The 23894-nt window shown below is 34.8% G+C and overlaps 2 protein-coding genes across 6 annotated transcripts in view; one reads left to right on the top strand and one right to left on the bottom strand.

Moving 5' to 3' along the window:
* LOC109095693 (diacylglycerol kinase eta-like) overlaps positions 1-6942 on the bottom strand; it is a 77220-nt gene extending 70278 nt beyond the window's left edge. For 2 of the 5 annotated variants that reach the window (XM_042730810.1, XM_042730812.1), the window contains exons 1-2: positions 6777-6941; positions 3589-3750 (exon numbers count right to left, since the gene is read on the bottom strand). In XM_042730810.1, coding sequence (XP_042586744.1) covers positions 3589-3750; positions 6777-6824 — 210 coding nt within the window. In that variant the 5' untranslated portion in view covers positions 6825-6941. Of the gene's footprint in view, positions 1-3588; positions 4482-6776 lie in introns of those variants that run through there. The other 3 variants (XM_042730814.1, XM_042730811.1, XM_042730808.1) reach the window with 3 other exon arrangements.
* Positions 6943-7927: 985 nt separating this feature from the next.
* vwa8 (von Willebrand factor A domain containing 8) overlaps positions 7928-23894 on the top strand; it is an 88945-nt gene continuing 72978 nt past the window's right edge. The window contains 12 exon segments of the mRNA XM_042730848.1: positions 7928-7942; positions 8024-8087; positions 8422-8489; positions 8921-9031; positions 15387-15554; positions 16067-16231; positions 16333-16381; positions 16459-16568; positions 16747-16851; positions 18478-18609; positions 18696-18830; positions 19097-19174. Of these exon segments, the coding sequence (XP_042586782.1) occupies positions 7928-7942; positions 8024-8087; positions 8422-8489; positions 8921-9031; positions 15387-15554; positions 16067-16231; positions 16333-16381; positions 16459-16568; positions 16747-16851; positions 18478-18609; positions 18696-18830; positions 19097-19174 (1200 nt within the window).

Here is a 23894-nt window from a genome sequence, read left to right as displayed (position 1 = left end):
ATATATATATATATATATATAATATATATATATATATATATATATATATATATATATATATATTATATCTCATAATATATATATATATGTATATATATATATATATATATTTCTCATATATATATATATATATATATATATATATATATATATATATATATATATATATATATATATATATATATATAAAATTAACAATTATCATTGCTAATTATAAATTAATTTTGGGATTATATTATATATATATTATATTATATTATATTATATTATATTATATTATATTATATTATATTATATTATATTATTTTATATAGGATTTTGATTTTTTTTTTTTTTCATGTTGTACAATTTCTAAAATCAGGAATGCTGTGAATTTGTAAAACTGAACTCACACATAGGCAGACTGTTCCATATAAAACTAGAGAAATAGGAGGAGTGTTGTTGCTACGGAAACTAAGCCCACAAATGACCAAGACACAGAACAGCACCGATTTTTTTTCTTCCTTTTGTTTTTACTTTTGAAAGAAACCACACGTTTATTTGGATATCATGCCCTGACGTGTTACTCAAAGACAAAGCTGCCACACATAGCACTCCCTGCTCCCTCAGTTAGCTCAGTGAAGGTAGAGTGGGTATTTACTATGGGCTGGAAAAACGTCAGTCCATCAGTAGAAGATCCACGGCATATGGAGCGATCAGGAGGACGCACGGGACAGTCTGTGAAGAGCCCATGTTAAGCAAACAATGATTTGGGACAGCATTGAGATACGCTCCATTACGCCTGATCCGCACACATCACAGCCCACTGACCAACACGACAACACAGCACCTACCATCCCCAGATAAACAGTGCTCACTCTCAGCCTCAGCTCCTGTACCGCACCGAGACGTATGAGAACACAGATGGCCTGAACATTAGCTGCTCCCCACACAGTTACCAGGGCAAAGGGAGGCACATGAGCAGTCTAATATAAACACACATGCACTGGAGAATAACTCTCGAAAAACAAATGCACTTCCTCAGCGCTCTAATTATTCTAGTCTGCTGAGAAAGACAAATACTCACTCCACAAAAACTCCATGCAGGCGTCTAAAACAGGTTATTTCTAGTGTTTGACTGATATCTGTTTAGTAATAGGCCATGAAACAAATGTAAAAAAAAAAAAAAAAAAATACTGAAAACTCAGCTTTGAATTACAGGAAAAAAATTGTATTTGAAAATATATTTGAATACAAAACAGTTATTTTACATTTTTAATATATATTCACAATATTCCAGTTTTTACCGTATTTTAATTAAATAAATGGAGACTTCTTTCAAAAACATTAAAAATTATAATTTGACCAAACTTTTGAACTCTACTACATTATAATATTATATAATATGTAATAACGTAATAATATATATATATAGTTTATCCACTACCAGTCAAAAGTTTGTAATAATTAAAATTATACTGACATTTATTTATTTATTTTTTTAAAGATTTTTTTGAAAGTAGGTTGAAAGAAGTCCCATAAGCTCACCAAGGCTTCATTTGTTTGATTAAAAAAAACGTAAATACAGTAAATCATCAATGTGGTAAATTTTAATAAAATCTATTTTTTTATTGTAATATATTTTTTAAACGTTATTCATTCCTGTGACTCAGAAGCTGAATTTTTCAGCAGCCATTACTCCAGTCTTTCAAAGTTAAAAACAAAAATTTCATTTTTAATTGAAATTGTAACAATGTACATGTCTTTACTGTTTTGATCAATTTAATACATTTTTTGCAAACGTTTAGAATGCTATAAACACACCTAACTCGTAAAAAAAAAAAAAAAAAAAAAAAAACTTGTTTGAGATCTTTGCTAAACAAGTTTTTTTAGCAAAGATCTCAAACAAGTCAATGCATGTCACAATTCTTATACTACTTTTATTTATTCAAAAAAATCCTAGACATTGGACATGTAGTTGCATTCATCAATAACTCTACACAGACTGATGAGAGGAAAAGTGATGTTTCTGAATGATTCCTGTTGAAGGAGGCTTTATTTACACATGTGGCGTGGTTTAAACTGACAGCTCATTAGCATTACAAAAGATCAGCCCCTTCCACATCCAGAACAGCCAGTCTCTAAATATAGCCTCTTAAATAATGTAGGGGGGTGGAGAGCAGCACTCAATAATTAAGTGGATTTGTTCTGGTCAGAAAAGAGGAACTTTTCATTGTGTCACGGCTTAAGTGGCGCAAGACGGCTGAGGTGTCGTCTTGCCAAGCAGGAGAGCCGAATCAAGAGGCTTCAATTACCATTCATTAAATTACCCATCAAACACCATGATAGCATTTAATGGGTTTATGAGGGCTTACAAGTATGTAAATATGTGATAATCAGTCTTCATTCTTACACAAAAGAGCATACCTTTAAATAAATTAAGATCAATGTGTTTATATGTGTGTGTGTGTGTGTGTGTGTGTGTGTGTGTGTGTGTGTGTGTGTGTGTGTGTGTGTGTGTGTGTGTGTGTGTGTGTGTGTGTGTGTGTGTGTGTGTGTGTGAAAAAGTGAGCAAATCATTTTACACTGAATTCAACAAGGACCTTGAAAAAACAAGAACAGGCAAAAGAGTGTTATTATCCAAAGCAGAGGATGCATTCAACCAGGGGTCAGCAGACTGATATTTTCTTTAAAAATAAGATATTTTATATACTAAACTTATGTCTTTAAAAGCTTCTTCACAGCGATGCCATAGAAGAACCATTTTTCAGTCAAAGGTTATTTAAAGAACCATCTCTTTCTTAACTTTTTATAATTTGAAGAACCTTCTTTTTCGCGACAAAGAACCTTTCGTGAAACATAAAGGTTCTTCAGATGTTAAAGGTTCTTAATGGAACCATTTAGACAAAAAAAAAAAGTTCTTCTATGGCATCGTGAAGCACCTTTATTTTTAAGAGTGTAATGTAAATGTAATCAAGAAAATCACATGCAAAATCCAGAGAAAAGTGTTTGAATTTTAAATTACTATTTTAATATACCTACATTAATATGATATGATTATAGGCCTATTATATTATATTATTAATATAATTTTATGCCATTAAAATGATAAGTAAATAACGAAACCAAAAGAGTAATGGTGCAATTCTGAAAACATAATGACTCAGTTTAAAGAAAAGAAAAGAAAAGAAAAGAAAAGAAAAGAAAAGAAAAGAAAAGAAAAGAAAAGAAAAGAAAAGAAAAGAAAAGAAAAGAAAAGAAAAGAAAAGAAAAGCCTGTGCATATTCTTGAGAAAGAGCTCTTTCAACAAGTGGTCGTGGCTGAATAGCAACAGGTTGAAGGCTCTGTAAAGTCGAGCACTGCTGACTGAGCTGCATTTACTACATGCTCACTATAAGAGATTAATCATGGCACAAGCGATGCAAAATTCCTGTTTAATCTGCAATCATTCCAGATGTGTGAAGCTCGAAAAGCGCAGTGTTCACTGAGCTCGTGGATATCTCTCATGTGTGCAGGGCTACAGTAGCACCATCCGCTGCATACCGGCCTGGACACGAACGGCAAAACACACACACACACAGGCTTCAGATATGAAACAACGTGTCTTACCTTGCTTCGAATTTGCCCGGAGGTTGACACTTTCCTGATGAGTTTCTGCGGCCCTTCCTGCTCTCCCTCGCTGTCGGATGACTCGTCCACCACCGGCCCGGAGCCCCCGACAGCCCCCAAGGCGGGGAGCCCTGAGGCGGACGCCGCTGGTTTCTCCGGCTCCTGCGGGGAAGAGGCACAGCGCTCGGGGTTATGAAGGCGCTCAGCCGCTCCCTTCCTCTCCGCCGGGATGCGGGAGCTGGACAGCGGCTGGAAAGCGGTTCTCTTGGCCGTCATGCTTTTGCGTTTTCCTGCGCAACCGCGCGTCTCCAGACATTCGCTCAGTGCGCTACTGTCAACGAGCCGCTGTGAAACTTTCCTAACCAGCTAGTGTTCATGTTCGTGTCTGAACTCGGCTGCTGGCTGGTTCTCCTGAGCGCTTCTCCGGCTGCAGGAGGGCTGAGGAAATCTCTGTAGCAAACCCTAGCGGCGGACGGGAACCTCACAAACTATGGCAAGGATACAGCAACAGATGTTTCTCCTGTAACATTATATCCGACTACAAAACCACAGCCGGGCTCAGCCTCAGAGCCCAGCTCAGCTGCCAGAGAGACTGCATTTTGGACATTGCTGGCGCTTCCCGAAAAAAAAAAAAGTGCTGTCAGGGGGACAGATTCTACCACAATGACATAAAACTGCTAGACTCAAGGGGGTTGGGTACCGCTTTTTACAAAAATACGTGTCTCTGGAGCACAAAACCAGTCATAAGTAGCACGGGTATATTTGTAGCAATAGCCAACAATAGCATACATTGTGTGGATCAAAATTAGCCTATCGGTTTTTCAAATATCCTACCAAACCATAGGCCTACATCAATGTAAAAGCGTATTTATTCAGCTTTCTGATGATATAGGCAATATCTCAATATCTCATTTTTTTTTTTTTTTAACTTACCCTTATGACTGGTTTTATGGTCCAGGGTCACATAAACAATTAGTTTGTCGCTAGGGTTGGCCCCACGGTGGAATTCGCGGCAGTAAATTATATTTATATATATATATATATATATATATATATATATATATATATATATATATATATATATATATATATATATATATATATATTTATATATATATATATATATATACAGTACAGGTCAAAAATTTGGAAACATTACTATTTTTAATGTTTTTGAAAGAAGTTTCTTCTGCTCATCAAGCCTGCATTTATTTGATCAAAAATACAGAAAAAAATGTAATATTGTGATATATTTTTACAGTTTTAAATAATTGTTTTTAAATTTATTATACTTTAAATTATCATTTATTTCTGTGATGCAAAGCTGAATTTTTAGGATCATTATCACATTATCCTTTAGAAATCATTCTAATATGATGATTCATTATCAAAGTTGGAAACAGTTCTGCTGCTTAATATTTTTTCAGAACATGTGATACTTTTTTAGGATACTTTGATGAATAAAAAGTAAAAAAATAAAAAAAATAAGAAAAAGAAGCTATGTTTTTAAAATATAAATATTTTGTAATATACAATATACACTACTGGTCAGTAATTTGGGGTCAGTTATTTTTTTTTCTTTCTTTTTTTAAATAAAATCAATACTTTTATTCAGCAAGGATGTGTTAAATTGATAAAAAGTGATAGTAAAGAAAATATATTATTATAATATATATTATTAGAATTTTTTTTTTGTTGAATAAATGCAGTTCTTTTTAACCTTTTATTCATCAAATATATTAGACAGCAGAACTGTTTCCAACACTCATAATAAATCAGAATATTAGAATGATTTCTAAATGATCATGTGATAGACTGGATGTTACATCTGACACTGAAGGCCGGAGTAATGATGCTGAAAATTCAGCATTGCATCACAGGAATAAATTATTTTTTAAAGTATATTCAAATTCAAACTATTATTTTAAGTTGTAATAATATTTCACAATATTACTGTTTTTTTCTGTATTTTTGATCAAATAAATGCAGGCTTGATGAGCAGAAGAGACTTCTTTCAAAAACATTAAAAATAGTAATGTTTCCAAACTTTTGACCTGTACTGTATATATATATATATATATATTTGACCTGTACTGTATATATATATATATATATACTTTTAATTAGAAAGATTGCTTTTTAGATATATATAGGCAGTATCTACGAAATAAAAGTTATATTAGGCCTAAACTAAACACAACATAAATCCCGTTCGCGTGAGACAGTAACCATAGCAACAGGATGTGTATTGACAGTACACCCACATCACAAAACATAATTACTGTGAGTATTTCTCTCTTTGTTACACATTTAAATGTCGCTACTCGCTAGTATATCAACAAAAAAAGTTCTGTATAAAATCAGACTGTTGAGGTTCAGCTGGAGCCAAAATATTGTTTGACGATCCTCTTCAGAGATTCATTTTCAAGCTAATATTAGTTTCACTACAAATGCTCTTTCTTACTGTCATGTAGATACACTATACATTTATTCACAATAGCACACATTAAAGCCATGTAATTAAGTAGCTAACAGTTTTTTAATAATCCGCATAACTGCTCGTGAATTCAAACAGTTGACCGAAACACAAATCTAAAACGTAGATCATCTGTCCAAATACTGTTTACAATCACAGGTGTATTTTATAAACATGTCGCAAAAGAGCCTTCCTGTCTTCCAGGTCGAAATGCGGTTCTAATCAGCACCGAACGCATTAACACGTTTTATTTACTTCCATTTCACCCTCTATCTGTAAATGGGCCTTTACGGTCCGCACATTTCCTCTCATTCATCTGTAACTTTAAACAGCTTAGAAAAGCTAACAGCGAATGCCACCAAGAATAACGGTGTGGCTTTATTAAGTTTCCCACTGAACTGGTCAATCGCGTATTTAAAACAAATCACTGTAGCTACTCCCAAAACCCTGCATTGCTAAAAAAAAAAAAAAAAAAAAAGAAATAAGTGATCACTGATCAGTTTGACTCTGATTCTACTTGTAGCTATTGTCTAAATCAATCCCGTCCTAAAGCTCATCAGTTTGTTGAGGAATGCAAACTCGCCTAATGATCGAAACCATCGCGATAAGCCACGATCAGAGATCAAGTGCTTACTAACATCATGTTAAAATCCCTATCAGTGTGTGCAGCTATAAAGGATCTCTCTCTCAGAAAATGAGCAACAGTACTGACCAGTTCTTCCCAGGCTGGGCTGCGAGTGTACTGGCAATCATCTTCCATATCCTCCTATAGTCCCGTGCTCACGGTCTCTGCGCGCTACTGTGACTCGTGTGATCGCGCATATGCTTTGAGTCTATCACACCGAGAGTTATTTCCCTTTCTCCACTCCTCCCCACTCAGTCAGGGTCTCCCAGGGGCTGAGCCTCCTTCTCTCCACGTGATAAATGTCAAATCCCTATACAAGGATTTGAAGCGCCGTCCGTGACGTCAGGGAACCTGCTTTTTACACATTATCCCGTATTTTAAAGACTCAATAACAATAACCATCACTAGAAAAACACGCTTTTAAGGATCGTTTGACATGTTAATTTGTACGCCGTCTCTTTAAAAGCAACATGCAAATAGTTTTATATCATGTGATCAAGGGTTGCATGAATTCGGATTTATTTATAACATTATGCATTAGCTCATAAAGAGTTTCGAGTCACTGACTTCATATATGAACACTGTAATAATATCAACAAAGTGAGCTAATACAGCGAGACAATATGTCTCTTTTTTCGGCCTAAGAGGCAGTTTTTTATTTTATATTTTATTTATTTATTTATTTTATTGTATTATATATTTTTTATTTTATTTTATTATATGTATTTAATTTAATTTAATTAATTTATTTATTTTATTGTATTTTATTTTATTTTATTATTTGTATTTAATTTAATTTAATTTAATTTAATTTTATTTTATTTTATTTTATTTTATTTTATTTTATTTTATTTTATTTTTTTTTATTTTATTTTATTTTATTTTATTTTATTTTATTTTATTTTATTTTATTTTTTTATTCCAAACGGTGTGCGTGCTTGTTTATGGTTAAGTTTAGTCAATTCATTTACAACCAAACTACATTACGAAAATCCCGGTAACCTCAACAGAAGTTTTCTTACAGATGTGTAAATAAAGTTTAATCAGAGCATATTTCATATACATTTTGACAGAAATAATTAGTTTTTTCCTTGGAGCCGTTCGAACGTTAATAATCGGAACTCATAAAGCAGCAAGGAAGACGTGTTAAAAGTGTTGGTTTGTGTGTTTCTTTTAATTGTTTAAGTGTTTAGGTGTGCGATGTTTGGTGTGATGGTTTATGAAGTTATGACGCGAGCATGATGACAGTGGACGTATTATAGTGTAGCCGGTATATTTGTAATTTAACAGTACTTTTCAAAGGTTCAGGATGCATTCGCGTGTGTTGTTCAAAGGCACAGCAGAGAAGGATTCTCCATGTACTGGGACCCGTGATCAGGCTCCTCAACACCTCGCCAGGTACTGATTTCAGCAAAGATAAACACTGTTTGTCATCTTCTTGGATTTATAGCTTGTTATTAAGCAGGTTCAGGGGTTAACCCGTCACTCAAAGTATTACATTATTCACTCACAGGTCAAAAATAGCCCAGCAAGTTCCTTTTGTTTTGTTTTCTGTCTTCAGATATGTTTATATGCGTCTTTAACGTTTCTCTAAATATTGACGTTTTTAAATAGATGCCTGCTCTGTTGACAAGGATTGTTTGTAAATGGATACTCCAAATATATGATGTATGTTTGATTGTTACATCTGCTTTGTTTTGCTATTTAATTGAACCATTTTCTTTCTCCGCAGGTGACACTGTGAAGATAGGCGAGATCTCATATGTGCTCAGATCTCCCAGAAATCCAGAACTCGTGCCAGTAGATCATAGTATGTGCCGGTTTGTATAACGTGGTCACTCTGCTAGGACACCTGGCCTGTGTGAACTACAGCTTCATACTGAACATCCATTTAGTCACCAAAAAAGTCACTGCAAAAATTGCTCATAAATGTGACATTAGTTTTGAGACCTTAGTTTTATTATTGCTAAACAAAACAATCAAATAAAAATGTCGGATATAGGTTAAAATTGTAAAATCAATTTAAAATTTTATTAAAGTTGTATATTTTTTTTTATTATATTTTAAAACAAATACACAAAATAGTCAATAAACATGAGTTAAATATCATAAATATTAAAAATGAGAGTCAAAAAAAGAGAATATTTATTTATTTATTTTTTTACAGTGATGGAGGCAACTATATCCTTTATCGTATTTCCTATTTTTACATTTTTTTTCTTGATTGCTAGGAATTAACAAAGCGAGAAGTGGAATATGTTGCCCTGTCCAGAGATACTACTGAGACTGATCTCAAACAGCGCAGAGAGATCCGGTCTGGAACTGCATTTTACATAGACAAGGCAAGTAGAGCTCTTCACCTTTCACTCGTCTACAAAAGCGACTTTGCAGTCTGTAAAAATATGGTAGGCTATAGCAAATTATTTAGCAGACCGCCTGTCGCTTTAAGAACCACTGGTCTTTAAGCTAAATTTAAAAATTTAAGTTAAATTTAGAATTTAAGCTAAATTCTCGTTTTTCGTTTCGTAAAAAAAAAAGAAACAGGAGCTGTTTTTCTACTTTCAATATTAAATCAAAAAACTAATTTAATGGATTTAAAATACATATTTAATTACTTTTTAATTAATGTATTTGTGTATCTTATTTTTGTTTTAGTTATTTCATTATTTATAATATTTTTTAAATTATTATTCATTTATTACTCAATACTTTGGAAAACTTGATTCTAATTGGTCTTATTATATTATATTATATTATATTATATTTTATTTTATTTTATTTTATTTTATTACATTACATTACATTACATTACATTACATTACATTACATTACATTACATTACATCACATCACATTGGGAACAAAACTGTCACCCGGATCTACTTCAGCCATTGGGTGTCATTCCGTTCAGCAAGGAGGCCATGCTTTACTCAGTCTCATGGTAAATGGAGATGAAGTCACAGGATCTGGCAAATCCTTCTCTTTTCATCCGAAGTCCAGATGATCAATTATATCCACTTATTCAGTGTTGTCTGCCCAGGCATTCAATTATTAGCCACAGCTCCTCTGTTCTGCTCATATATCTAATCACACAGTGAGAAAATGGTGACATGTTACCCTGGAAACACTCTCTGAGCCTGTTTAAGTGGTATATGGGGTCATAACCTTTGCAATCAGAGTCATTAGGTCCAGTGCTCCTGATTCTAAAGCATTTTCATAATGAATTGTGCCTTAAGCAGATGGTGTATTAAATAGCTTTTGGCTTAGATTTAATGCACAGAGTCCAAGCTTATAGTGTTGCATCAGATTCCATCACTTGTGCTTGTTTTAGCTGTGTGGAGTGATGGATAGGCAGCAGACGTGGACTTCTTGTTTAAAGGTGGGCTGCTTGTGGGGGCTGGGTGTTAACTAGAGCAGCTCGCAGCTCTCCTGGGCCCTGCGCTCATTTTCAGACCTATATAACAAGCTTTGTGTGTCAGGCAAACGACTCTCAGTTGACTAGCCTTTATGTGTGAATGGGAAATGTTTTAAAATTGACTGATCAAGTATTCATAGAGGTTTTCTCTGTTCAAAAGTCGATACAATAGTGTCTAATTTAAGCAGTTAGCTACAAGAGGCCATGCTGTATTGAGAATGTATGGCTGAAGAATGTTGTCTGCTCATCATTTACATTACAGCACACCCATAAATGGATTATTGCCTTAATGGTTACTACCTACAATAAAGTATTAAGGACAAACACTTTTATTAAGCACATTCCTTAGAGACTTAAGAATGGCTTGTTTCCTGTTGAAACAGGAAGTTGGCCAGAAACTTTATCAAAGGCATTATCAGAAAAAACAAAAACAAAAAAAAACTAGCCAATCACATTTAGTTTGCATCACACATGTTCTGCTTCCGATCACTAGTCAATTGCATTGGGGTGAGACATTTATTAATTTGATAAACTTTTAGGAGTAAATATATAAATGATTTAAAACTTATAGACATGGGGAAAGGGCCTATTTTGTTTTATTTCAAATATTTTATATATTTCCTTTCACATTTTAATGTAATGGTTTCATTTCATACATTTTATTTATTTATTTTTTAGTTGTATTATTTTACTCAGAATTGTGCACTCTTATTGTAGTATTATTTGCATATAAATGTAGTATTTATTAATATTTTGAATTGCTTTTATTTGTATATTTTCAGTTGATATAATTTTCATTTAATGGTCACTTTTACTAAATGGCAAATTAGCACAAGAGCGCAATTCCAAAACTGCGCAGATGGGCATGGAAATTTCTGCAGGTGATTTACTAACAACGCAAATTAAAGAAACACAGATGCAACATCTCATTTACATATCAACCAACACAGTACACCAAGCGCAGCGTAAATTAGTGTAGTCGCAAATAAAGAAGCTACGGTACGTTTTAATGCCAAAAAGCAGTTTGCGCAAAGGTGTTGGTAAAAATGGCCCTGAGTTTTTTTTTTTTTTTTATATTAGTTTAAGTAGTTTTGTGCTTTTTGTCATTTTATTAGTTTTGGATACTAATTTTAGTACTTCAACTTAAAACGTATTTTATTTCAGTTAATAAAAAAAGTTTTTTAAAGTTTTTAAATATTTATATTTTATTTCTGCTTTATTCCAATTAACAAAAAATATTTTGAATAGTTCTAGTTTTAGTTAACAATAACAATGCTGAAACTCCAGTTTTGATTTAATGGAATATTAAAGCACAATCATTCTCCTGGTCCCTGACATGTATAGCTGTTACCATATCATGTATTTTAGTAACCTATCAGACCTATAAGCTTTAAAATGCAACTATCCATTTCATAATTATGCATGATATTACATTGAATGTTCTGCTCTTCATTATTCCACCACAGACCAAATGGGCATTATTGTGTAGGAAGTCAAGGAAAAGTTACTTGTGGTCAAAAAAACTCTTTCCTGTTTGGCTTTTCTTTGTGTCCCTTGTTGGGGTCAAGCAGGTCAAAAGGCATTTAGCCCAGCTATTTACAGTTTGCTGTGTCATTGACAAAAACACACTGGTCTGAGGTTTTAACTAGTCTTTCTAGTCTGCATCACAGGCATTTCTAGTAATTATGCGATTATGGTATTCAGATTGAATATGGGTCCTGAGCTAATTTTGGACCATCTGGCGACATATTTATAGGCCCTGTTCCCACACAATCAGGCATGTATTTACATGTTTACCTAATTATATGGCGACTTGTTTTGTGGTCATCGGAGTAGCCCAGAATTTCCTGCCTTTGACGTCAATGCCGTTTTATTCTTGTACACATGTATGCATGGCTGCATCTTCATAACAGACAAGATTTAGAGACTCAGACCACAAATGGGGCAAGATTTAAAAAAAAGCAGTATTTGTCAAGAATAGAAGTGAACTGCTCTGTGAAGTGGGTGAAATGACAGATGAAAACAGTACATATAGGAAGTCCTCCTCAAGACAGAAAAGTGTCACAGACAGTTTTTCTGGTTCTTTGCTTGAGTTTGAAATGCTGAAATTAGAGTTTGGTTGAAGTATGCGGTAGTTCAATTGTAGCAATATTTAGCCCCACAGATAATTATGGGTCAGTGGCAAATAACACGTACCTAGGTCCAAACCATATGAAACCAACATTAATCTGAATGTGACACTTTTCACATTCAGATTAATGTTGGTTTCATATGGTTTGGAAAAAAAATAAAAATGCATTTTCACTAAATAATTTGATTTAATATCAGTGTCAAGTGGTGTCACCATCAGGTAATAAAAATACTGAGATTGAACACCTTAATCACTGCTTTCCAAAAACTTGGCAGAGTTTTATTTATTTAATTTTGAATCATGCATAGCAAGATGTTTTCTAAGTGTTATTCCAGTTTACATCTGAACTTGCCATGATGTAAAGGTCTGTAATTTCTCCCACATTTTATGGCTTTCTTGTCACATGCCAATAATTAATAGCTATATATATATATATATACAGGTGCATCTCAAAAAATCGTGAAAAAGTTCATTTTTTCAAACTTATTTCAAAAAGTGAAACTCATATTCTAGATTCTTTACATTTCAAAAGTTTATATATACTTTGGATGATAAGAGCTTACAGCTCATGAAAGTCAAAAATCCTGTATCTCAAAATATTAGATTATTTACATTTGAGTTTCATTAAATGACCATCCCTACAGTATACATTACATGTATCTCTTGTTCTTTGAAAACAACAATAATGGGGAAGACTGCTGACTTGGCAATGGTCCAGAAGATGATCACTGACACCCTCCACAAAGAGGGTGAGTCACAGAAGGTCATTACTGAAAGGGCTGGCTGTTCACTGAGTGCTGTATCAAAGCATATTAAATGCAAAGTTGACTGGAAGGAAGAAATTTGGTAGGAAAAGGTGCACAACCAACAAGGATTACAGCAAGATTGAGAATACTGTCAAGCAAAGCTGATTCAAACAGTTGGGAGAGCTTCTCAAGGAGTGGACTGAAGCTGGAGTCAGTGCATAAAGAGTCACCACACTCAGACATCTTCAGAAAAAGGGCTACTAAGCCACTTCTGAAACAGAAACAACATCAGAAGCATCTTACCTTGGCTAAGGAGAAAAAGAAGTGGATTGTTGCTCAGTGCTCCAAAGTCCTCTTTTCAGATAAAAGTAAATTTTGCATTTCATTTGGAAATCAAGGTCTGGAGTCTGGAGGAAGTCTGGAGAGGCACAGAATCCAAGCTGCTTGAAGTCCAGTATGAAGTTTCTGAAGTCAGTGATGATTTGGGGTGCTGTGATGTCTGCTGGTGTTGGTCCATTGTGTTTTATCAAGTCCAAAGTTAATGCAGCCGTCTACCAGGAGATTTTGGAGCACTTTATGTTTCCATGCTGACAAGCTTTATGGAGATGCTGATTTCTAAAACGTAATGTAAAACTGACACACTACAGTAAAAGATAGAAATAACAGACTTAAAACCATTTTTTTAGTGTTCTTTTGGCCACCACTGTAAATATACATAGTAAGAAATTATTATAATACAGATTATGCCAAACTACTCTTTTGCTAGTTATTCTCAAAAATGTAAACCTTTCTTACCACACACACAAAAAAAATAAATAAAATAAAAATCCAAAAAGCCTTCTGTTATAACCCTCATGTATGGAGACAGATTAGTCTCAAATATAATTCACGCAAAAAACACGATTCACACATGCGTAAACAATTTCACATGTATGAAACCTAATTCACGTACACACAAAAAAAATTCACGTGCGTGAAAAAAAAATATATATTCACAAAAAGCAATTCACATGCGCAAAATAAAATTATATATTCATAAAATACATTTCACAAATGCAAAACACAATTCGTAGAGATATACAACTGTGCACAAAAACCTCTGAATGTTTAAAATGTACGAGTGTCTGAATGTACAAATCGTCATTTACTACGAATCCACTCGGATTTGTGTGTGTGTGTTTTTGAGACTTTCCTGGCAGAGCTCTCTTCCCACGTGGGTCTGTCGTACTCTTTAGCCAATCAGATGCGAGCTTACCATTCAACCAATCATATCATAAGCCACTGAGAGTGCATTCAAGGAGCACGATTATGCGCAACCTTTTGCGCAATATGGATTAATTAGAACGGAAATTAAGCCTTTACATCAGTAATCCCATAGACAGTAAAAGAAATGGACACAGCGACCCAATTGGAACTCAATTGAGACAAGTGAAGCCCATTTTTAGCGATTTTTAGAACTTCCGTTTCTGACGCGCAGACTCAAACTAAGCTTGATGACGTCAGCAACCTGTCTGACAGATGTAAATCTTCTAGTAGCTGTGCGTGCAAACTGCCATCGTTAATCTTGCAGAGACGGCGAGCTTGAGCGGGGAGTTCTTTGGCGTGAGTGAGATGGTGTAATTATTCTGTTTGATTGTTTTGTATGGTATTTTTTATTGTAACGTTTTGGTTTATATGGGCTTCTCTCTTGACGTCTCCCCGATTGCCTGCGAGCTTCTGAATGCACTCTCGGTGGCTTATGATATGATTGGTTGAATGGTAAGCTCGCATCTGATTGGCTAAAGAGTACGACAGACCCACGTGGGAAGAGAGCTCTGCCAGGAAAGTCTCAAAAACACACACACACAAATCCGAGTGGATTTGTAGTAAATGACGATTTGTACATTCAGACACTCGTACATTTTAAACATTCAAAGGTTTTTGTGCACAGTTGTATATCTACGAATTGTGTTTTGCATTTGTGAAATGTATTTTATGAATATATAATTTTATTTTGCGCATGTGAATTGCTTTTTGTGAATATATATTTTTTTTCACGCACGTGACTTTTTTTTGTGTGTACATGACTTAGGTTTCATGCATGTGAAATTGTTTACGCATGTGTGAATCGTGTTTTTTGCGTGAATTATATTTGAGACTAATCTGTCTCCATATCATGCCAGCTGTGATATTTTGTGGCAAAAAGTTGCTTCTCAAATACGTCTTGAGAGTATTGTGCTCTAGAAAAGTGACTTGGAAGGTTGTTGCACCAGAGAGTTAAGCTGAGCTTGTGTCCCTGCCCTTATTCTGCACATTGTTGTCATCTAAGTCCTGTTCTAATAACCCATAACCCAAATATCATATTCAGAATGGGCTCACTTTCTGCAAGGTGCCTCTACATGCTCCTGTTTTTTCTGTCTCCTTCAGTGTGCTGTCCGAGCTGCAACTGAGGGTCGGATTCTGGTGTTGGAGGGGCTGGAGAAGGCCGAGAGGAACGTGTTGCCAGTTCTCAATAACCTGCTGGAGAATCGAGAGATGCAGCTGGAAGATGGACACTTTCTCATGTCAGCACAGCGCTACAACAAACTCCTGGAGGTGAGGACAACCATGCTGTATCTACAGCCCTCCCTGTGGTTACAGAAGCAGACTGACCAGTCAGAGATCTGTCCTTTAACTCATGCTTTTTGGCCCTGTTTACACCCGCTATCAAGATGCATTTTGACCAATCGGATCAAGATGTTGACAAGGTAGACACATTCCTGTTCACACCTAGTGTTTAATTGCTCTATTTTGTCCACTTTTCTGATTTCTTTGAAGGTAGGGTGTATATATGGGCTTTTTCTGATCACTCCATCTAATGGACTCTCCATCGAGTGTCTACGCTATGAAAGCAATACGGTCAAATGAGTTTTCGACTACCCCTGGAAGTGATCGAATAGATAGATAGAGATATTGGTAACACTTTACAATAACTTAATATTTACATTGTTATTAATTATACCTACACAAACCATAAAATTAATAACACCTGTATTTACTTTATCTAAAAATAAGTAACATTTATTTCCCAATCTGTACTGTTTGCCATGTTGGTTTTGATCTAATAGGAGCACACTAAAGATGAGCTGGATGTGTGGAAAATCGTTCGGGTGAGTGAGGAGTTTTGAGTCATTGCTCTCGGCCTTCCTGTTCCCCGATACAAAGGAAACCCGCTGGATCCACCTCTCTGCTCCCGCTTCCAGGCCAGAGACATCTACTACCTTCCCTTCAAGGTGCTTTTAGACACAGAGAAGCATGTTATGAATATGAGATGTACTGATAAATGTGCAGTGTCACTAATGTCTGGCCTCTAATGGGTTATGTTTCTTAAAAGGACCAGCTAGAGCATCTATACAGAATTGGGCCAAATGTGCCTCCTGAAAGGTATTAGGGTTTTCAAACATGGATTTTCATCGGCCATATTGTGTACTGAATGCTTAAACTATTTTCTCCCATCTTCGGGTGTCCCAGCTCTTGTCTTTGGCCACTACACTTTGTTCTCAAGAGTCTGCCAGCTTAAGTCTGCCTGATTTCCCTGTGGACAATCTTCCATCTGCCCTCGCAGTTCTAGTGAGTAGCAGACTGCATGAAGTATCCTGCATAACGGTTCATGGTGAAGTGTGTCATTTCTGCATCACTTAACAGAAACAAATGTAATTGAACATTGTGGAATATTATAAATGTAATTTACACTTGGAGAGGCATTTGATTTATAGATATGGTTGAAGATGATTTGTATCTGTTGCAGAACTTGTTCGCCATGCTGTCAGCGCAGCAGCTGGTCCAGAGGCTTTACCCGTACGAGGTCATGCTGGGAAAGGAAGGCCGTACCGCTGTAGAGGGGGTGCTCAGTGTAAGTTTCTCCAATGATAGGGAGCTCACTCTTATGGTTGTGTAGCATAGTAGCTGGGCAGTATAGCTGAAATAATTTGCCCAGCAGTAGTTATCAGTCCTACTAGTTACTAGTTAAAAATAATTATAATAATAATAATAATTTGTGCCAAGGGATGAAAAAATAACAAATAAATCACATCTTTCTTTAATTAATCACCGTTGTGTTTACATTTCATTTTTTTTTTGTTGTATTTTTAAATTGATTTTGAAAATTAATAAAGATGTTATATTTTAAATGTGTGTTTGATTGATATCAATACTGGTATTTAAGGGAACTTAACAATCTTAACATAAACCGTAAATTTTATATGCATAAACTATACATAGAATATAGATTAATCTTTATTCAAGCTACAAAAGTTAATCAGCATGAGTGATTTTTTCTTTTCTATTGTTCTTTGATTTACATCAGTGACACTGACCACAGCAGGAAAAAATTAATGCTGCGCTAATTGCGTTAAATATTTTTAGCGTGTTAATCTGGAAAACAAAAAAATCACACAACTAACACGTTAATTTTGAAAGCATTTATAATAATAATAATAATAATAATCTAAGAGTTACTTGCATTTATAGATTTACATATTTCCACCCACAGGATTTTACACCAGGTGCTATTTATAAAATAAAATAAAACAAAACAAAATAAAAAATACAATTTATATAATAATATATTATATAATAATAAAAATTTTTATAAAAAAAAAATATATATATATGTGACCCTGGAGCAAAATACCGGTCTTAAGTAGCACGGGTATATTTGTAGCAATAACCAAAAATACATTGCATGGGTCAAAATTATTGATTTTTCTTTTATGCCAAAAATCATTAGGATATTAAGTAAAGAACATGTTCCATGAGGATATTTTGTAAATTTCCTACTATAAATATATCAAAACTTAATTTTTGATTAGTAATATGCATTGCTCAGAACTTCATTTGGACAACTTTAGAGGAGATTTTCTCAATATTTTGATTTTTTTTTTTTTTTTGCACCCTCAGATTCCAGATTTTCTAATAGTTGTATCTCGGCCAAATATTATCATATCCTGACAAACCACGCATCAATGGAAAGCTTATTTATTCAGCTGATGTATAAATCTCAATTTTGAAAAGTTGACCCTTATGTGGTCTAGGGTCATATATTATATATTATTGTGTCTATCTGTCTTATTATCTATATATCTGTATCAACACACACACACACACACACACACACACTTATATATATATTACACACACACACTTATATATATACTATATATATATATATATATATATAATAGAAAAAATTATTTAATCCTGTTCTTTTGTATGCACTGATATAACAGTACATAGCAATAAACAGCAATATTCACCCATATGTGTGAAAATTTGAGAGATGGAGAATTTTCGCTTGATTATTTGAAACAAATAGCTTGATTGAAATGAATGACCTTATCAACGCTGACACCATTTTCCCCTTCTAAATCTGAGATGCTGTTACAATTGTACATTGTGAGGCTAGAAAGATACTTGTCTTATGACAAGCTCAAAACCACATACTGTGTATAATTTCCACTAATAGAGACTCTGTTCTCAGAGGTTTGAGTTGACTGATGGGAGCACGAAACCTTCTCCGACTGCTGTGCTGAGCATTGAGTCTGTGAATGGAGCTCATGCAGAACAGGCAGCTGTCACCCTCAACATAGCCAACCAGAACATCACCTTTCAGGTCAGGACGCAGCCAGGGTGGTCAGTTTACTTCGTGCTTTATTTGGAAATGCAGGTTAGATGAACCGTGCTGTGGTTCCTCCGCAGGTTCCTTCAGGGACGCGGCAAAGTCACCCACCCAACAGCAGTCCCACGTTCATCGGCACCCCCACCCACGACCGCCTGCTGGCCGAGATGATGCAGTCCCACCTCGTCAAAGACATTTGTCTGATTGGAGCCAAGGTACACAGACAACTTCCTACGGCCACCCTCATTGAGCAATTGCACTTTGAACTAGAAAGTTGATGTGTTTCAAGCAAGAACAATAGCTCTCTTTTCATATTGCCTGTTAAGGTAATGCAGGAAGATCATCGGGGTCTTCTGTGAGTGCGTCATGGCTTGCGTTCTTATTTAAGTGAGATTAGATCAGATGAACAATGCACATCATATGCTTGTTTGGTAATATTGCCTTGTGGTTTGGCTAATGCTGTTTCTTCTTGTTTTTTCAGGGTTGTGGCAAATCCGTGATTGCAAGGGAATTTGCTGACATGCTGGGCTACAGCATTGAACCAATTATGCTTTATCAGGTAATGTCAAAACATAAGAAAATAATAAAAACTAATCAGTCCCAAGAAGACAAATTGGTAACGTTTTAAAGGAAGGATGAAAACATGCTGTTTGCCACAGATGCTTTCGATTTCAACAGAACATGGTTGTGTCTCAGCTGTTGTCAAATGTAGCTTAGTTTATTCTATACCAGTAGTTCTACACTTTATATTTTCTGTGGTAGTGTGTCACTGATGCTGTCAGTGGAGTTCTATTTGAAATGAAATGTTCCTTTAAAGTTGTGTATTTTTTAATGGTGCACTAGCAGTCATCATATATTTGAACTGACCCCTATTGGTGTGGATGAAGCCTCATTTAAAAATGACAACACTCTCATGGCAGTTCATAACTTCAATTTTGTGTTTTGTTGAATTGCTGGTGAATTGTACAAATCTCATTTGTATGTTTTTGCGTGATATGCTTACCGCCGAGGGCTAAGTTTAGGGTTAGACCTTAATGCTTAGTTTTTGTTTTTTGTTTTATTGTGTGTGTGGGGGGGTATTTGTTGTTGTTGTTGTTGTTGTTTTCGTATTTATTTTTTTATAACTCAAAACATTCAATTTCAAATGAATTCACCACCAAAATGATAAATAATTGTTTTCTTCAAAAATGTCACTTTATATTCTAGATTTATTTTCATATGACTCATACAAATGTATACTTATTCACACTTTTCTTTTAAAAATTCTCTTTTTTCATTTCTAAAAATCTGATGTTTTGATATGACTTAAGTTATCCAAATTCATACGATTTCACCACCAAAATGTAAAATTATTGTTTCCTTCTAAACATGTGCTTTTCAAATTGTACAAATTTATACAAATTCACCAACCAATTCACAAAAATGTAAGTTTGTTTTACTTACTTTTTTCCTAAAAAAGCAGATGTTTCATATGACTCAAATCATCCAAATTCATATGAATTTAAGACGAAAATGTGAAATTGGCAAAATGTGAAATACTAATTTTTCTTCTAAAAATATTTTTTTTTCTAAAGATCTTGTTTTTGTGTTACTCTCTATTTGAACTCATACAAATTGACCACCAATTTGCCAAAATGAAGAAAAGTTTTCTTCTAAAAATAATCTTTTTACTTTATATTTTTCTTGTTTTCATATGACTTAAAGGGATACTCCACCCCAAAATGAAAATTTTGTCATTAATCTACCCCCATGTCGTTCCAAACCCGTAAAAGCTTTGTTTGTCTTCGGAACAATTATAAAAATTTTTTAGATATTTTGGATGAAAACCGAGAGGCTTGTGACTGTCCCATAGACTGCCAAGTAAATACCACTGTCAAGGTCCAGGAAAGTATGAAAAGCATCATCAGAATAGTCCATCTGCCATCAGTGATTCAACCGTAACGTTATGAAGCGACAAGAATACTTTTTGTTCACGAAGAAAACAAAAATAACTACTTTATTCAACAATTCCTCTCCTCTGTGTCTCTCCAAATCAGCGTAACACCTTTTTGTCAAATCTGAGCTGTACACAGGCGGCGTACGCTCTTCTGTGTCAGAAATATTCATTTTGGGGTATCCCTTTAAACCATACAGTTAATTCATACAATTTCACCATCAATTTGCCAAAGTTGTTTAGCTTATAGATACTTTTTTTTCTTCTTTGTTGCATTTTTTTGCTTTTTTGTTTGCATTTAAATTGCGAGACACAGGGCAGAGTGGTGTCAAAAATGGTCTAGAGGTGCATCTTCAAAGTCGTCCATCTAGCACGTCTACATAGAGAAATAAATTGCATTGCAGCTTTTCAGTTTTACCTTTAACCTGGAATATTATTTTGTAAAATGCAAAATATTGCCAGTTGTGTCTTCCTTGAACCCCTTTCTTTTGCTCTTTTCTGTTTGGTTCTCTGAATGTACCTTCACATCACATGAGCATGGTTTTGTGTTTGCTCAGTTGTGTGCAGCTGTGGACAGTGAGGTTTTCAGATGAGTGTTTGGGTTTTTGGGGGAAAGCTCAGTGTTGTCCTGGGCATCAGCACACAGAGCCAGAGGCCATGCACCACAGGGGCCACAGATCTCCCTGAGTTTCCATCAGCAATCATTAATGTTTTTAATTTTTGTGATTCTTGTAAGACCACACAACATATTTTTGAGCTTCAGTCCTTAAATAGCCATGTGTCCTTGGGTCGTGTCTATTCTGGGATCAGAGTCATGCACTGTCCTTGATCTCCCCCAGTTATCATTAACCGCATTGGCCCTATTCCACTGTCAGAACACGAAATCTAGTGAGCTGACTACGTAGACAGCCTTTTAAGGCATCATAGTTGTGCTCCCAATGTAAATTCTGTTTTAAAAGGCAAATGTCATTACACACAGCATGACACTAAAATAATACAATAAACATGAACTAAATATAAAATGTCAGACGAAACACCCTAATGTACATTACTGATATCAAATAATAAGTAATCGTATGTGACATGAGACTTCTGTAAATGTCCATGTACTTTTTTTTAACAATAATTATACAGCAAGTAAACACTTTACTTGAAAATGACTAATTTGACAGTTTTCATTTTACATATAAACTTTAACAGTGTTGTGGTGAGCTTAGTGAACATTTGTTATTTGAAGCCTGTATTTAATGCATCATAAAATTATTGTTAATGCATTAATTATGTATTTTAATGCACCATAAAATGCATGATGGTAATAGTTATAATACATTGTAATACTTCAGTTTTACACCTTTAGAAAGTACAGTGCATTAAAACATAACGAACAACCAATTTTATGTGTAGCAAGGAATCTTTGAATATTCTAATGTATTTTAACTTTTGAACTTTGTTTACAATTATTTATGATGCATTATGAATGCCTTTATAATGCATTATACAAAGTATAAGAAAAAAAGTCCTCAAATGATTGACTCTTTTACTTTGGATTTTAGTTATTCAATTCTGTGATATGTATTTTCTACCCAATTATTTGACTGTTTTACCCAGTTTTGTGTGTTTTATTTCATGCATAGAATCACATTAATAGCTTAGCAGCATGTTTCTTCCTATGTAGAGTGTTGCAAATCAGTAACTTACTAGTAAGGTAGCTCACTAAATTGAGATGGTTAATGAAGGAATACATTTTATTTTTTATTTTATTATTATTATTTTCAATAACAAATAACAGTTAAAGCAATAGTTCACCCAGAAATTAACATTTTCTGACAATGTACTCACCCTCAGGCCATCCAAGATGCAGATGAGTTTGTTTCTTCATCAGAACAGATTTGAAGAAACTTAGCATTGCGTCACTTGCTCACCAGTGGATCCTCTACAGTGAATGGGTGCCGTCAGAATGAGAGTCCAAACAGCTGTCTGGTGAAGTCATAATAACGCTTCCTCCAGTGAAAAAGTCCATCCCCTGTCGTCCTCTCTTTAATCAAAATCCACTGTTTTTGTCTTGTAAACGAATCTGTGCATATTTCTCTCCTGATTCAGACGACACAACTTTTTCACTGGAGAAAGCAATATTATAAGCTATAGAGGACTTACATTTTAGCTGGTAGCAACAGTTTGGTGTCAAAAACGTCTTAATGATGGATTTGTCACAAACACACAGCTTTTTGCTTCACTGGAGTGATGTGGATTATTGTGATGTTTTTATCAGCTGTTTGGACTCTCATTCTGACGGCACCCACTCACTGCAGAGCATCCACTGGTGAGCAAGTGATGCAATGCTACATTTCTCCAGACCTGTTCTGATGGAGAAACAAACTCATCTTGGATGACTTGAGGGTGAGCACATTTTCAGCAAGTTTTCAAACTTTGTGAAAAATGTTGACTGAGACTTCAGACAAAATGTAGTGAGGAGCTGATGTGAAGAAGAGCTCTTTCTGCGTGACCAGCGACCGGGTGCTTTTCACACCAGCTGAGCGACCCGTCAGCATCTGGGTCTGATCGCAGCATGCTCGTGTTTTGATGCACCTCATACAGACTGTGAAGAGCCGCTCAGAGCAGAGTGTAAACATTAGCGCCGCAGGTAGTAAAACACTGTGTGTGTGTGTGTGTTTGTACTGGAATGTCGGGAATTCCTTTGGCTCAGTGAGAATAGAGCAGGAAAAGGAAGCTGTCCGTGCATCATGCTTAAGTTATTTTTGCCCAGTGAGAGCAAGAGGTCATAGTGTATGGGGAAAAGAGGAATTTTGTAGCGCACTTCATTTTGTTAGCCCTCTGAAGCCCTTTTATGAACTCGTATGGGCCTCTGCTCGTCCCTGATGACATGCAGTGCTTTCAGTTGTGGAAAAAATACTACGTCACAAGCCAGAAAAAGAGTCTTGGCACTTGCTTTGACAAGCAATAATGTTTTGTGTCTTGTGTTTCCTCTTGTTATGATAGTTTAGTTCACCCTGTGTAGATTCACCTTTTAGATAACTTTTCAATGTTTTCCTTGCCTTAAAAGTTAATGTGAATTTTCCTCAAATAATTTGGCAAACAGTCTTAGTGGGAAAAGTTCAACTGATCATATGTTCGTATTTTAATGCTTTAAATTTAATTTAGTCTATAATAATGAGAAAATAAAACATGAAACTTGGCACATAGAGCCGTATATATGTGAAATTGCTATTGAAAAATGTGTATTATTTGAAGCTAGTAATAGATATGTGACAACCAATGTAGGTATGAATTTTTATTTTTATGTTTTTGAAATGTTTCACTATTTTATCAAAAATATAGTAAAACAGTT

The sequence above is a fragment of the Cyprinus carpio genome, chromosome B9, assembly GCF_018340385.1.
Source record: "Cyprinus carpio isolate SPL01 chromosome B9, ASM1834038v1, whole genome shotgun sequence".
NCBI classification, from domain to species: domain Eukaryota; kingdom Metazoa; phylum Chordata; class Actinopteri; order Cypriniformes; family Cyprinidae; genus Cyprinus; species Cyprinus carpio.
The sequence above is the reverse complement of the archived record's forward strand: the minus strand, read 5'-3'. Positions and strand labels throughout refer to the sequence as shown.